This window comes from Electrona antarctica (genome assembly GCF_951216825.1).
Source record: "Electrona antarctica genome assembly, chromosome: 21".
NCBI lineage: Eukaryota > Metazoa > Chordata > Actinopteri > Myctophiformes > Myctophidae > Electrona > Electrona antarctica.
In genome coordinates, this window is record NC_136802.1 from 31,175,722 (window position 1) to 31,190,275 (window position 14,554).

The 14,554-nt window shown below is 40.4% G+C and overlaps 1 protein-coding gene across 1 annotated transcript; it reads left to right on the forward strand.

Annotated features, from left to right (window-relative positions):
- Nucleotides 1–421: 421 nt before the first annotated feature.
- Nucleotides 422–9,269, forward strand: sat2a.1 (spermidine/spermine N1-acetyltransferase family member 2a, tandem duplicate 1). The gene is made up of 6 exons (XM_079491627.1): nucleotides 422–620; nucleotides 1,042–1,093; nucleotides 1,664–1,747; nucleotides 4,010–4,111; nucleotides 4,765–4,805; nucleotides 5,475–9,269. The coding sequence occupies exons 1-6, from the start codon at nucleotides 558–560 to the stop codon at nucleotides 5,640–5,642; spliced, it is 510 nt and encodes a 169-aa protein (XP_079347753.1). The 5' UTR covers nucleotides 422–557; the 3' UTR covers nucleotides 5,643–9,269.
- Nucleotides 9,270–14,554: the final 5,285 nt, after the last annotated feature.

Consider the following 14,554-nt stretch of genomic DNA (forward strand, 5'->3'; position numbering starts at 1 on the left):
ACACACACACACACCATCACTTAGGAAACCTGTTTTTTTCTGAATGTATGCCTTGTATTTCGCGTTTGCAGTGCACTGTGGGTTGTCTTAGTTTATATGTAACATACAAGTAACTAGGATAGTCATAAACTGTAATGCAAACTAATATTAACTATTAAACTAAACTAAACATATAACTGATACATTTGCATGGGGTAAATTGGATTGGAAACATTATGACAGTAAAAGAGGAAGCAGACAGTGGTTTAATAATGTGGTTTGCACACAAAAAGGCTGGCGTGTTGCAAATAACAAATCAGTAGTGTTTCAGGGAACTCAATTAATATAAAATATGGCCCTAAATTTCAAGGCATTTCCCACGGTCGCCACTTTCCGGGGGGGGGCGCTGTTAGCCAAGTTATCGACAACAACGCTGTTTGGCCGAGGCGAGTAGACAGGTTATGATGTAATGTGCGTGTGTGCAAGCTCTGCTCTCCTCTCCCTCTTGTGAGACCATTTAGACAAGTGGGAACATCGTACTACTGTAGGCTACCTGCCAAATTGACAATTCGCACAATATGGATTTTTCTATTCGTGCCGCAAACCTGGAAGACTGCAAAGACATTGCACGGATGATTTTGGTGAGCTGGCAGTGGCACGTGCGCGCGTTTCCCCCGTGGCGGCTCCGCACGTGTTTGTGATAAATAAATATAGATTCAATAATACATACATAGCCAGGCTATGTTGACTAGTGACGCGAGTCAGTGACTCAGTATCCGTATAGGCTAAGCCTATCCGTATGGACCGTATAGGCTAAGCCTTACTGACTCACGTCAGTCAAACATTGCACATGCAAATAGATTAAGGCGGTTGATGATTGACAAGAAACCTATTATTTAATGGAACAGTAGCCTATACTGCACTATAGTTTGACGTAGCATTAGCAACCATAAACCATGGTGGTGGGCTGTATAAAGGTGGCTTTCTTATTAAGGGTGACTGCTGGTTTTGAGTGGAATTCTCTTGTTGTTTAAAAACTGATGTATTTATGTGTCCCTGTAGGAATTGGCTGAATACGAGAAAGTCCCAGATCAAGTAAAAGTTACACAGAGAGGTAGGCCTACAGAACTAAATGATTTATGATTATGAGTGACAAAACAATCTGCTGAAATTATTTTTGGTACTTCATGCACTTGCACATGCTTACCCACCTGCTCCATTTCTCATGTTTGAAGTTGTTTGACTTTCATATACCCATGATTCTCCTTGGCATCCAAAAGCTAGCTGGTTTGTAGGCTAGATTAACTTAAAAGGAGACAAAACACCACAGTGCTATGATGAGAGATGAACATTATAATGCAGGCCTGCCAGGCTTAGCATGCACACATCCAGAATACATGAAATGCCCTTGAAATAATTGGCTATGTTTTATTATTCGCTGATATAGTGATTACAGAATTAAAGTCCCACTTGGAGGACAGATTCACATCAATCACTAAATAGTCTACCCTAGAATATGGTTTATGATTACAATGAATATTGAATATACAACTACAACTACAACTAATGAAATATTAAGAAAATTACGTCAATTATACAATACAACATATATTCTCATTTTAATATGTGTCGTAAATACTTCACTTCACCTTATTGAGAACATTGATTTCTGTTCTGTGTGCAGACTTGGAGCAGGATGGCTTTTCCAAGAATCCCTTCTTCCATGGTATCATCGCAGAGGTACCGGAGCAGCACAGGACCAAAGATGGTGAGGGAAGACCACTACTCACTCTGTGCTCATGTCATCATTATTTTTACGGTACCTGCCTATGACACACGCCCTCGAGGACTCGCAAGAATTTCAAGAAACCCTGTGTGAGGCTGCAAGTTATAGGCCAAAATGTGAAGCGGCCTGTCATGGCACCGCCATGAGGCCGATTTGAAAGATTTGGGGTGGAGGTATACTTTATTTGCCTGCCGGGAGTGTGCGTGTCGTGCAAAGTTTCAGGTCCAGATGTGCCTGAACAGAATGACAGGAGGCCGGAGAAACGGACAGGGGCAAAAACATACATGTCCGGCCTTCAGGTGTTCGGCCTGGCGGAGATAACAAACAAATAAAGCATGTGTGATTGCTATTGACAATCTCTACAGTTGCACGTTTCCGCTATCATCTCTCCCCACATTGCATGCTTGGTAATGGTAAAGTACATTTATCCTTTGATTTGGGCAACAACAATCTTTAGGAATTGCGAGAATTAACCACATGAACCCATTTGTCCCTGGGCATGTCATAATTGACAACGTTCTGTGAATATAGGCAAAACAATCATCAAAAATAGCTTTTGCAACTCGTGAGCCTGTAGATCTCAACGAGACGAAAACTGAACGTAAATATATGCAAATTCAACATTAACCTTACCAAATTATAAAAACACTTAACAAGACTCCTCTGAAACAGGTTGATGACTAAAAGTATTTGTGTTCATATATATCTTCCCAAAAGGACTTTCAAACTAGGATGGGTATGGCCTGGTCGGTCTGGTCAGCCTGCAATGACATGCAAAAGAGCTGGTCATCCCAGCTTAGTAAAAATATTTAGGACGACCGTTGAGCCGATTCTACTCTATGGCTCAGAGACGGACACTTTCAAAGAAATTAGAGAAACGGTTGGATGGCACTTACACCCGCCTTCTAATGAGAGCGCAAAATCTCTCTTGGAAGAGCCACCCATCGACTTTAATCTAATATACGGCAACCTTCCCCGTGTTTCTTCACTAGTCTGATCCAGAAGAACACAGTTTGCCGGCCACTGCTACAGAGCTGACAATGAGGTTATATCTTCCCTTCTTCTCTGGAGTCCGGCCTCAAAGCAGACCAGAGGTAGAAAACTGTCGTTCCCTGATGTCATCGCTAGGGACACATGCATCAGTAAGCAGGAACTGGGGATGGCAAAGAAGGACCGGAAAGTCTGGCGTGGCATTGTGAAATCCATGTTCTCGACCGCGGTCGAAAAATGAAGATGATGAGATCGTCTATTTTCAATGAAGATTGTTTAAAAAACATTTTAAAATAGTTCAAATAGCCGATCTACAAGCTCACAACGTGTCGATGTAGATTGGCTAGTTGAACTATTTTCAAATGTTTTTCAAAATAGTAAAACATGGCAAATTAGTTTATGGATAAGGGGTAAGGGGTGGTGCAAGATAGTGGCCCATATATCTCAGTTTGTTATCTAACCACATAGTGCTGATCTGGCCCCTATCTCTCTCTTACACAACGTTGACACGTCTTATTTTCATGAGACTACAATAATGAGAACATTACCATTCCCCCTGCTGCCCTGTACTGACTTTTTCTTCCATGACACAGCCATTTTTCCATAGTTACAACCAGTGTGTGTGTGTGTGTGTGTGTGTGTGTGTGTGTGTGTGTGTGTGTGTGTGTGTGTGTGTGTGTGTGTGTGTGTGTGTGTGTGTGTGTGTGTGTGTGTGTGTGTGTGTGTGTGTGTGTGTGTGTGTGTGTGTGTGTGTGTGTGTGTGTGTGTGTGTGTGTGTGTGTGTGTGTGTGTGTGTGTGTGTCGCACAGTGCATCTGTAGTGCATCTGTGTGTGCCTTTATGTAAATAAAGAACAATAGGCAATTGAGAATAATCTTTACAATGAAGAATTGAAGGAATGTGACACATGCAAGTCACAGACTGAACATTCCCATGCACATTTCTATAGCAGAGCATGTAGCATAATTTGCACCTTATTTTAGCTAAAGTCTAAATTCATAGATTCATAGAAAAATAATCATTAGTTGCACCCCTAATTTATAATTATAAAATAGGCTATAGATACAGCTTTGAAGGTTGCAATATAAAAACAACCTAGCACTGGCATCGGCAAATAACCTAGCACTTGCATGCCGGAACGAATAAGCAGATTTGACTGCATAATGAATCAATTTGTACCTCAATGTGTGTTGCGTACCACTAAGCCCTGGACACAGTGGACAGGGGATTCATATTTGTGTCTGTCTGCTTTCAGGTCATACCAAGATAGGCTACGCACTTTATTTCTATACCTACAGCTCATGGAAGGGCAGGGCAGTCTACATGGAGGACTTGTATGTGATGCCTGAATTCAGAGGTACAGTAAGCAACGGCATACTTCATTGAACGGGGGGGACCAAGGAGTCTATAGCCTAACTTGACGCATAGTGACACATTGCGAGATTGTAAATAGGCTATTTTCACAGAATGTTTTCCTAATCGACCATGCCCAGCTAGGGTTTAACCCATTTTAACCTGGGAACGATTCAGGGAACGAAAACCCTGTTTCTATGCGAGTCGTCCTCAAACATTTTCATGTCAAGGACCCCCAAGATTATATGTAATTGGCCCGCTGACCCCCATCTGAAAGTATGTTGTTCCAGGGACCCCCCAGAAGCAAAGATTTGAGTTAAAAACTTTGGCTGTGAAAGAATATATATTCAAACATTTGCGCCACATTTTCACGATTTTTCAAAAATAGCAGACCTACAAGCTCGTAGCACAGCACTCTGTGCCGTGCTACAAGCTTGTAGATCTGCTAATTTTCAATGGCTAAAGTATAACAATGCTTAAAACACCAAAAGGGGTTCCCGCCCAAAATGGGTTAAGTGATTTATGAGATGTGTGGTAGGTATAGAAAAATGTAGTTATTGATATGTACAGTAACCTCTCAAACAATTCTAACTTTTACAGCAATTGATGGACATATCTGTATACAGCTCTTGTAATATATGTTATATTATCTTCCAGGAAAAAGTATTGGGAAGGCATTGATGAGCAAGGTTGCACAGGTGAGCTTTGCTCTCCATGTGAATGAAGAAATGATTGCAAATAAAAAAGGCAATCAAATTATGTGTACTATATATACATTTGTTATAAGATATCATTTTATTGACATGTTTGGCACACTTGATAAATACAGTACAGTATACAATACTGTTTATTTTGCCTACCAGTACCAAATTAAACTAAGAACAGGTTAGAATTGCAGTCATTAATTGAAATAGAACATAAACTGCTACACAAGGGATATTTTCTGACAACGGGACATTGTGTGTACATAAAACATACTTTGATAGAGAAGTAGCAATCAACAGATTATCTAAACAAAAAAAGAAGAGGAGTATTTAGGAGTTATTACATGCTTAGTCAAACACAATACATAATGTACACTCATAACTAAGTACATTATATCATATTGGCCTACTGTATAGGTTAATACATACACAGATTCTCATTCAGTTTGTTACAACTTACAAACACAAATATAGACAATTAGGAAATGGAAAAAGGAATAGGCCTATTAAATATGAGCGCAAACGAGAACCTCGTCAAAATCCACACCCACTCTCCCCAGAAACCAGCGCACCTTTGATGCTTTCAATATCCTTTTAATGTTTGTCATTTGCCCTCCCATGTCTTGACAATGTGTATTTTGTTTTACCCAACTGGTTGTGCAGCTGGGAATGGCCGCGGGGTGCAACCAGCTCAACTTCACGGTGCTTGACTGGAACAAACCATCGATGGATTTCTACCTCAGCCAGGGCTGCTTCGATGTAACGTCTGAAATGGGCTATCACTGCATGCGCTGTGAGGGAGAAGCTCTGGAGCACCTGGCCCAACCCTAACCCAACCCCCGGTGCCGTGACCAGTCACAAACACAGAGGTCAACCTATACACATTGCAGGGATCGAGAAGCACTCAGTGGTGTCATTAGCTTCCTTGTTTTTACCTCACACGGCGTTGTACTGCATTATTCTACAGTATGTAGCTAAACAATAGAAATTATCATAACAAACAATTGTATATCAAAACAAGCCAACTTTGCCCCGTCCCTTGTCTATTACAAAATTAGCTTGCACCCAACAGACTACGGCAGGAAAAAAGGAGACAAACTACTTACCTTCTGTTGCACTTTCATTATTACGCCACCTGAAGTGGAGGGTAGTTTCAAATTTAAATATATACTAACAATTTGTTATATAGTTTAGTTTACTTTGTCCTTTGCAAGGACAGGCATTGTTACGTACGGCTGTTCAGCCAAAACACAACCAGAAGTAATCTTGCTCAGGAAAAACTGCCATAATACAGTAGGAGGAATGCATGGGTATCCAAGGGGGTGGGCAGATTTAGGATTTAGGCCTTGCAAACGTGAAGCGAGGAACGCAGGCGTTGTTGCCTGGATCAACACAGGTCTCCTCCAGGTATGTTGAAGACAACAACGCAAGCGTAATAAAAAACCTTGCACGCGCGCAACAAATTCATGGGACCGCGCTCACGTAAATACGCTTGCGTTTGTCGCACCGCGACTTCTCAGAGCAAAAACGCAGGTCTCATTGAAAATGAACTATAGGCGCGTTTTATCGCTCCCCGTTTGCAAGGCCCTTTAGAAAGGAGGGGAAAACGGCAAGATGGGATGGCCAACACGTGCACATATTGGTTGGTGACATTATGTCTCAATGAAGCCTTCATATGCATTATTCTAGAGTCATACTATGCCACAATCTTTCACTGTTTTGGTGCTGCTGCTCAAAAGTGTCGTGGACGATTAACTCAGGTTTTGCGTGTTAAATGATAATGACATGTTTATGACGTTTATGTTTATCTATAATACAACTGTGTTGCTCAGCTGGTTGGTCAACATGAATCGTGAGAAGACGGCAAGTTTAAGTTTTGACACGGTTACATTGGACACTCAAGATGCTTTGCTTATGTGTTTTAGCATACATGCTAATTCAGAGGAGCTGCATGACAGAAGATAAATCTATTAATACCAAACCTTACTGTATATCTACAGTATCAATAAGGCTGGAAGACAAACTTATTCTAATATTCGTATTGGTTGGGGGTTGGGGATTATTATTATCAAATTAGTACTAGTAAAAAAGCGTAATTACTTGAAATGGAAATGGAAAAAATCCTGTCCCTTAATACTTTTTATTGATTTAATATGTATTAATATATATTTATAAAACCCACAGACACACTTAACCACTTTTACTTTCAACTTTTTTCAAAAAGAAAAGATCTACAAGCATTGTGACACATTGTGAGCTTGTAGATTGGCCAGTTTAGCTAATCTTGTGTGCACGAAAGAAGTAGGGCATTCATTTACAAAAACACAAAGTTTGAATATTTCTGAAAGGGACGATAAGGTTGTATCAATAACATTTGCTTCATGATTGCAGTGTGATTTGGTTCTTTGCATCAACAAGGATTGATTATGTAACATTCATCATGACATGTCATAGATTGCCAGCAGATGCTGAGGTCAGAGAAGGGTTCGCTGGGGAAATCGTTGGTGTCGGTGGAAACCTTGTATGTCCAAAAGAAAATCGTTCCTTTTCCTAAAATTACTGCAAATAGCCGATCTGCGATCTCACAGTGAGCTTGTAGATCTTCTACTTTTGTGCAACACTCTTGTATGATGAAGTAGGTCATTAATTTACGAAAAAATATAAAAAAGTTGAAGCATGGTGATGGAGATACCATACAAGGTTTTTGCCCCGACAGCAAAAATATTGAGATTAGTTTGACTATTCTTTACTTATTCTCTGCTTTGGGGCTCATATTGCTCACTCTGCTGTCACCACTAGTCCAGATAGGAAATTAATGCCTGTTCACCACTGCAACAAAAACATTCCCCATGGTATGAGTGTAGTGGAAAGTTAATGAACCCTAGCTTCCCTATTCTGCGGCCAACATTAAAAAAAAATGATTAATTGTATATCTTTTTCTGGACAATGTCATTCAGTGTTGCTGACGCTGGATTAGAAATTGTGTGGGTTTCATTTGTTTTGTAATTTATTTGACTATTTAGTATTCCTTTAACTAAAGGGACACTATCACACATTTCAACATTTCTCAATAATTGTTGTAGGTTTAATGATATATTAGCAGCCATGAAACTGAGCAGTCTTCTGTCAGAAACAATGCCCAAATTCTTCTGAATCTGAACATCACTGGGGTAAAATCACTGAAAGTGAAAACTACAACCCTTCATTTGATATTATTCTTGTTCACTGTGTTTATGGCAAAAAGAAAATAGGTCTTGATCCAGAAAATGTGAATCAGGTTGATAATTAATGTGGCCATCGATTAGGCGTAACTGGATGATGTTTGTCCCTGAAATGCATCATGGGAATTGTAGGCACACAGAAAGGTGGAGATTTCTCTTTCTGTCAAAATTGATTGTACATAGATATTGTTGTTTTTGTAGATTATAACAATCAACACCTTAGATGCAAAACCGTCATAGTGGAATTTAGATGAACCTTATAGTTGACAACTAATGCATAAGGGTTGTATTCAATGTTTACTGTATGTATCTATCTACTGTAACTTATATTGTTTCAGTTCAGGGGTTGTGCAATAATATTTCCAATAGCAATTGCAGTAGGCTAGTTGGTTGCATGACATCCATAGAGACCCCTGGAGAAACTTTGTACACCATTTCATCACATAAAGTCCCCATCTCAGCAGTAAAGTAGGGCCTAACAGAACGCGTAGGCATTCATATTGTCTACACTTTATATGAGGACTAAAATGTCCTCATATAATGCCTGCCCCAATTAGTATAAATCATTAAATCAAGAAATTAGTTCTCAAAGTATCCTGAAGAAAAGCATTATACAAATGTTGTAGAGTGCATTGTCCCTCTTGCCAAAGTACTGTACATTTAGTTTAAGCAATGCCACTATGCCAGTAAATGTAATCTGAGAGCAACCCAACAACTACCTATGATGAAGTTTATATACTATATGAAATGATGAAGTACTGTGTGTCTATGTTAATGTCTGTCAACAACAGTGTTTACTGTCAGTAATGGTCTTTCTTAGACTAAATAGTGATAATGTTGTATTGAGCACAAACATTGTCCATTGTAAAACTGTTATCAGTCAATATTGGGCAATACACCATTTACAATCGTCCTAGATAGAGTTAACAAGATACTGTTTTTTCCCAGTGTTCCCAGCTTTTAGTAGCCTGCCATGATTAGAGCCTTCTGTCATGCAAAAATATGCTTTTTAATGCTTTGTGTCAGGTTACATTACAGGTGCCAAAACAAGGGTAGCCTATGTGTTAAGCTGCCATCTTCTACATTACAAGGCACTTAAGACTTTGTTGCTGTCACCCATTGTTGAAAACTGACAATTTGTTGCACTTTGAATTCTAACGTTGTGTTCAGTTGACATTGAATTGTTGAAGAACAAAGCTTGTAAAGCCTACATTCGAATAAAATGTGCTGTTTGAGATTGTTTGTGATTTGTGTATCCTCTCACTCTGAAAACAGTGATGACTGCACAGCTGCCAGTAGTTTTGCAGGGCTGTAGGCTATTATGAAATGACAAATGACGATACGCCACCCTCACAAATAGGAGTGAGGGATCCTACAAACACATTAACCATATACTGTTAGTATGCTGGACAATGTAACTGAACAAGAACAAGGTTCCCCAATGGTACAGGTTCAGATTCAGAACTAGAGGCTATCTGATGTAACAAAAGTGTCGTTTATTCAACATGTAGAAAAATATATTCAGAATTCAAGTTAAAACAGAAGGGAAGATGGGTTATTATAGCTGGGAAATCATGATCCCAAAAGTGGGACTGAGCCCAAGGGTAGCCCCTTTCGGGAATATTGGTTAGCCCAAGGGCAGCTATAGGTGATTAGGCTTCAGGGCCTACTGGGTCCTCCAAACTAAACATGTACAGCAAATAAACCAATCAAAACAATACAAATTCACAAAAGCAAATAAAAGTAATCGCAGCAACCAATATTCAAAATATGCACTATTCATATATATTCAGTATATATTATATGACACATGGGCCATGGCCCAACAAACAATCAACATCTTAACCACTAAGACAAGTCAAAGTAATTTGCCTATGACTCAGGGGAGACATTAGAGCCAAAATAGCCGTCAGTTAATAAAGCTGAATAACTCCAGCATTAAACATTAGGGAGACTGGGATTTGAACATGAACTCTCTGTGCTGAGAGTGTCTGATCATCAGCCCCTACTACACCATCATCACTCAGTAACAACTGCCTTTTCGTACTTTTTGTTGTTTTGTATTTAGTCTAACACTCAGGAATCGAACCCTGGTCCCCCGCACGGAAGGCCAACATCTTAACCACTAAGCCAAAGCAATTGCCTATGGCTCAGGGGAGATATGAGACTTTTGAGGTCATCAGGCTGAGGCTGTGAGCCACTGCTACAATAGCCTTCAGTAAATACAGCTCTACATGTACAAATCCCTGTTCTCCTATAGTTAAATGCTGGAGAGTTTCAACTTTACTAACTGAAGGCTGACACACAAAATGACCAGGAGACTTTGTCTGAGTGTGTCTGACTGATGGTGCAGTGGTCTAATGATCAGACTCTCTGTACGGACATTCCATGTTCAAGTCCCATTGCTCCTATATAGCTCAATGCTGGAGTACTTTGAACTTTTCAAGGCTTGAAAAAAAAAAGAAAAAACTCAAAAGCACCAGGAGAAATCTGCTGAGTGCCCAAAGGTGCCTTGGCTCAATGGTGTGGTGCGCTTGATCGGTTGCCTCTGCTACAGACAGTTGGCAGGTTCAAGTCCCATGTCATCAAGGTGCTGGAGGACCATCGGGAGACGGTGCTCTCTCCCCCTGTTTCCTGAGAAGTAACAGTTGGGGCTTATGTCTGAAAGAACCCTGTTCACCTAACATTTTACAGATAAGAATTAGGTCAAATGTTTAAAGTCTGTGTATTTGCATACTGGGCCCTGCATGATTATAATGGTCGACAATGGCATACTATGTCATAGTATGTAATGTTTCTTAATTTCGAAAACAAAAGGGAAAATGATGAAAAAACGACCGATCAAGCGCACAACACCATTGCGCCAAGGCACCTTTGGGCATTCAGCAGATTGTTTCCTGGTGCTTTTGAGTTTTTATTTTTTATTCAAGCCTTGAAAAGTTCAAATTACTGCACCATTGAGCTGTAGGAGGAATGGGACTTGAACATGGAATGTCTGTACTGAAAGCCTGATCATTTGACCATTGCCCCATCAGTCAGACACTCTCAGCCAAAGTCTCCTGGTAATTTTTTTGTTAGCCTTCATTTTAAAAACAGAAAGATTGGGTATTGGGTAAGACTGACGTTATGCATCTTTCAGGACCTTTCACTGCTTTGTCTCAATATTTGGCCCTATATTTCTACAAAATACAAAACCTGTGATGTGCAGTCATTTCGGGGATAAACAAGGAATTGAAGGGTCAATAAAGTTGTTTTAAAGATGTACTGGGCATGTTCAAATCATTTACTTTACATTTATTATTCCAACCATTTTCCAAAGCATAGACTTACGTTTTGGGGATGGTAATTTAACATTGAGGTGCCCACTGGCACTGGACCTGTATCCGTCACTGAGTGTGGCTGATGATGGGTTCCTTCCATCACCTCCAGACTCCAGAGAGTGGATTGTCACATACATCCAGACAGCTGAGGGGAATGTGACGCCATGCCTCCTCCTTTTCACCTTTCTCTGCTTCTGACCTCCCCATGGCTGGATGGATGTCCTCCAGGCTCCTGCTCAGCTCATCAGCAGGACCACACGTGGGTGACACGAATACATTTTATTCCAGTTCGTCGTCAGATCGTCTTGGTACAGAGCGCCCCCTGGTGACTGTAATAATGTCTCTATGTTGACGACACCAGTTGGATTTAATCGCAGGGATCAAATAATTAATTAATGCATTTCCTTTGTAGGGCCTATACTACAGCTCACTCGCTGTGTAAAGTGGCTAGTGTTCAGAGGGCAGCTAGATGTTTATGTCGTTGGTGTTGTTTAGGCATTTTAGATAACAACATTTAACTTTAAACCTTGAACTCGCAAATCATTAAAATTTCTAATTGAGTTCATTAACAGTGGTCTACCGTCTCAAGTCTTGAAGTGTGAGAGATCCTCCTTGGTTTGATTCCACTCAGTGATAGAAAAAACAATGTAGCTACGGTAGAAAGAAACACTGTGGTTCAAGGTGCTAACCTCGGCTGGGAGGCGAACCCCGGACCTCATATCAACAAGCCGCATACGTTACCAGTGGACTAAAGAGCCAGACCTGATGAAGAAACCAAACCTAAACTCACCAAGCACAGACAAAGACATTTGTCACGTTTTAAGCTATTTTAATATAAATGTTTATTTACATTTGACTTCTGTAAGCAAATGTAATCGCTTAATTGTATCAAATAAATCAACTAAAGACTAGGCCTAGTTGTAATAATTCATTCCATCTGTTAAATCCATTAAAGATATAGCTGTAACTTATTCATTCTATCACCGAGGAAATCTCCGGCGTGAGCGGACGTCCATACGCCGTTACTACGCGGTCCAAGAGAGAGACGGCGTATCAACGTCGTGCGCACGGCGTGTCGGCGTAGTTCATTTTCAGCTCACTTTCAACTGTCTGAAATCACAAAAAAACCCTGTTTTTGGACAAAAACAGTCCGACGGCGTGAGCGGACGTTGATACACCGTTGATACGCCGTCCAGAGAGAGACGGCGTATCAACGTCGTATGGGTGGCGTGTCGGCGTAGTTCGTTTTCAACTGGACAACGTTGGCGCTGTTCACTTTCAACTCTTTTTGCTATGATTGATTGATTGATTTTTGATTGATTCTTTTATCTTCGTGTTCTGCACACAAAGTGCCCAACCCCCATGGGTTTATAAGATACATTTACATTTCATTATATTCATAATCATAAGACATTGAAGAGTCTTAGAGTGAGCTGAGACTGCTGAGTGAGTGTTTGGCATATGCGTCTGACTTGGACGTTGTGTGGCTAATTGTGCAGAGAGAAAAGTGATATTAAACTTCTTTGTGCAATGTTGAATTTATACTTGGCTCAACGGAGTCATGCCCTTTACTAGAAATATATATATTTCAAAGTTCTCCAGAATTGAACTAGGAGATCTGGTCATCTGGGACTTGAACATGGAACATCTGTGTTGAGAGCCTGATCATCAGACCAGTAGGCTACACCATCTCTCAGAATTGTTGAAGCGTTCCTTTGTATTTTAGCCTTCAGTTAGGTAAACTTTATTATTTGATCCCTGAAATCCAACATCATAGAAGAAGAACACGTTTATCCACAGTCACAAGGGGGCGCTCTGTAGTAGTCTGTAGTACCAAGACGATCTGACAACGAAGAAAGAAGAAAAGTAACGAGTGTGTGTTCTGGTCCTGTTGATTGAGCTGAGCAGGACCTAGAAACTGGCTCCTGCTCAGCTCAATCAACAGGACCAGAACACACACTCGTTGATGATGAATGAGGAAGTGGTTCAGTCCATTCAAATCAACAAGTGCCTCTGAGAACGAAGCGAGTCGCCACACTGCCCCCTAGTGGTGGCAATACTAGGAAAGTTCCACTGTGTAGTGTCATTGAGAAAGCTTGGAATTAAACCAATAGATATACATATGCATTGTCCATTCTTGCTCATATAGCAACATTCTTTTCACAAAAACAACATCTTCACAATCATAACAGTGACCATACATTTTGTGTGCGTCACAATGGCTAAAATACAAAATAACGCTTCAACAATTCTGAGAAATGGTGTACTGGTCTGATGATCAGACTCTCAACACAGAGGTTCTATGTTCAAGTCCCACATTTCCTAGTTCAACTTCAATTCTGGAGAACTTTGAAATATTGCCTATATAACATTGCACAAAGAAGTTAATATCACTTTTCCAAGTCTGACGCAAACACGCCCAACACTCACTCAGCAGTCAGCTCACTCTAATTCAATATACAATTCAATATATAGGCCAAATATTGAATTGAATATAATTAAATGTAAATGTGTCTTATAAACCCATGGGGCACTTTGTGTGCAGGACACGAAAATAAAAGAAGCAATCAAAGCTAAAAGAGTTCGAAAGTGAACAGCCCCGACATTGTCCAGTTCAAAATTAAGTAATGAATTACGCCGACACGCCACCCATACGACGTTGATACGCCGTCTCTCTCTGGACGGCGTATCAACGGTGTATCAACGTCCGCTCACGCCGTCGGACTGTTTTTGTCCAAAAACAGGGTTTTTTTGTGATTTCAGACAGTTGAAAGTGAGCTGAAAATGAACTACGCCAACACGCCGTGCGCACGACGTTGATACGCCGTCTCTCTCTTGGACCGCGTAGTAACGGCGTATGGACGTCCGCTCACGCCGGAGATTTCCTCAGTGATAGAATGAACAAGTTTACAGCTATATCTTTAATGGATTTAACAGATGGAATGAATTATTACAACTAGGCCTAGTCTTTAGTGGATTTATTTGATACAATTAAGCGATGGAATTAATAATTATAACTAAATGTATTTAGTAAAGAAGTCAAATGTAAATAAACATTTATATTAAAATACCTTAAAACGTGACAAATGTCTTTGTCTGTGCTTGGTGACTATAGGTTTGGTTCTTCATTAGGTCTGGCTCTTTGGTCCACTGGTAACGTATGCGCCTTGTTGATACGAGGTCCGGGGTTCGCCTCCCAGCC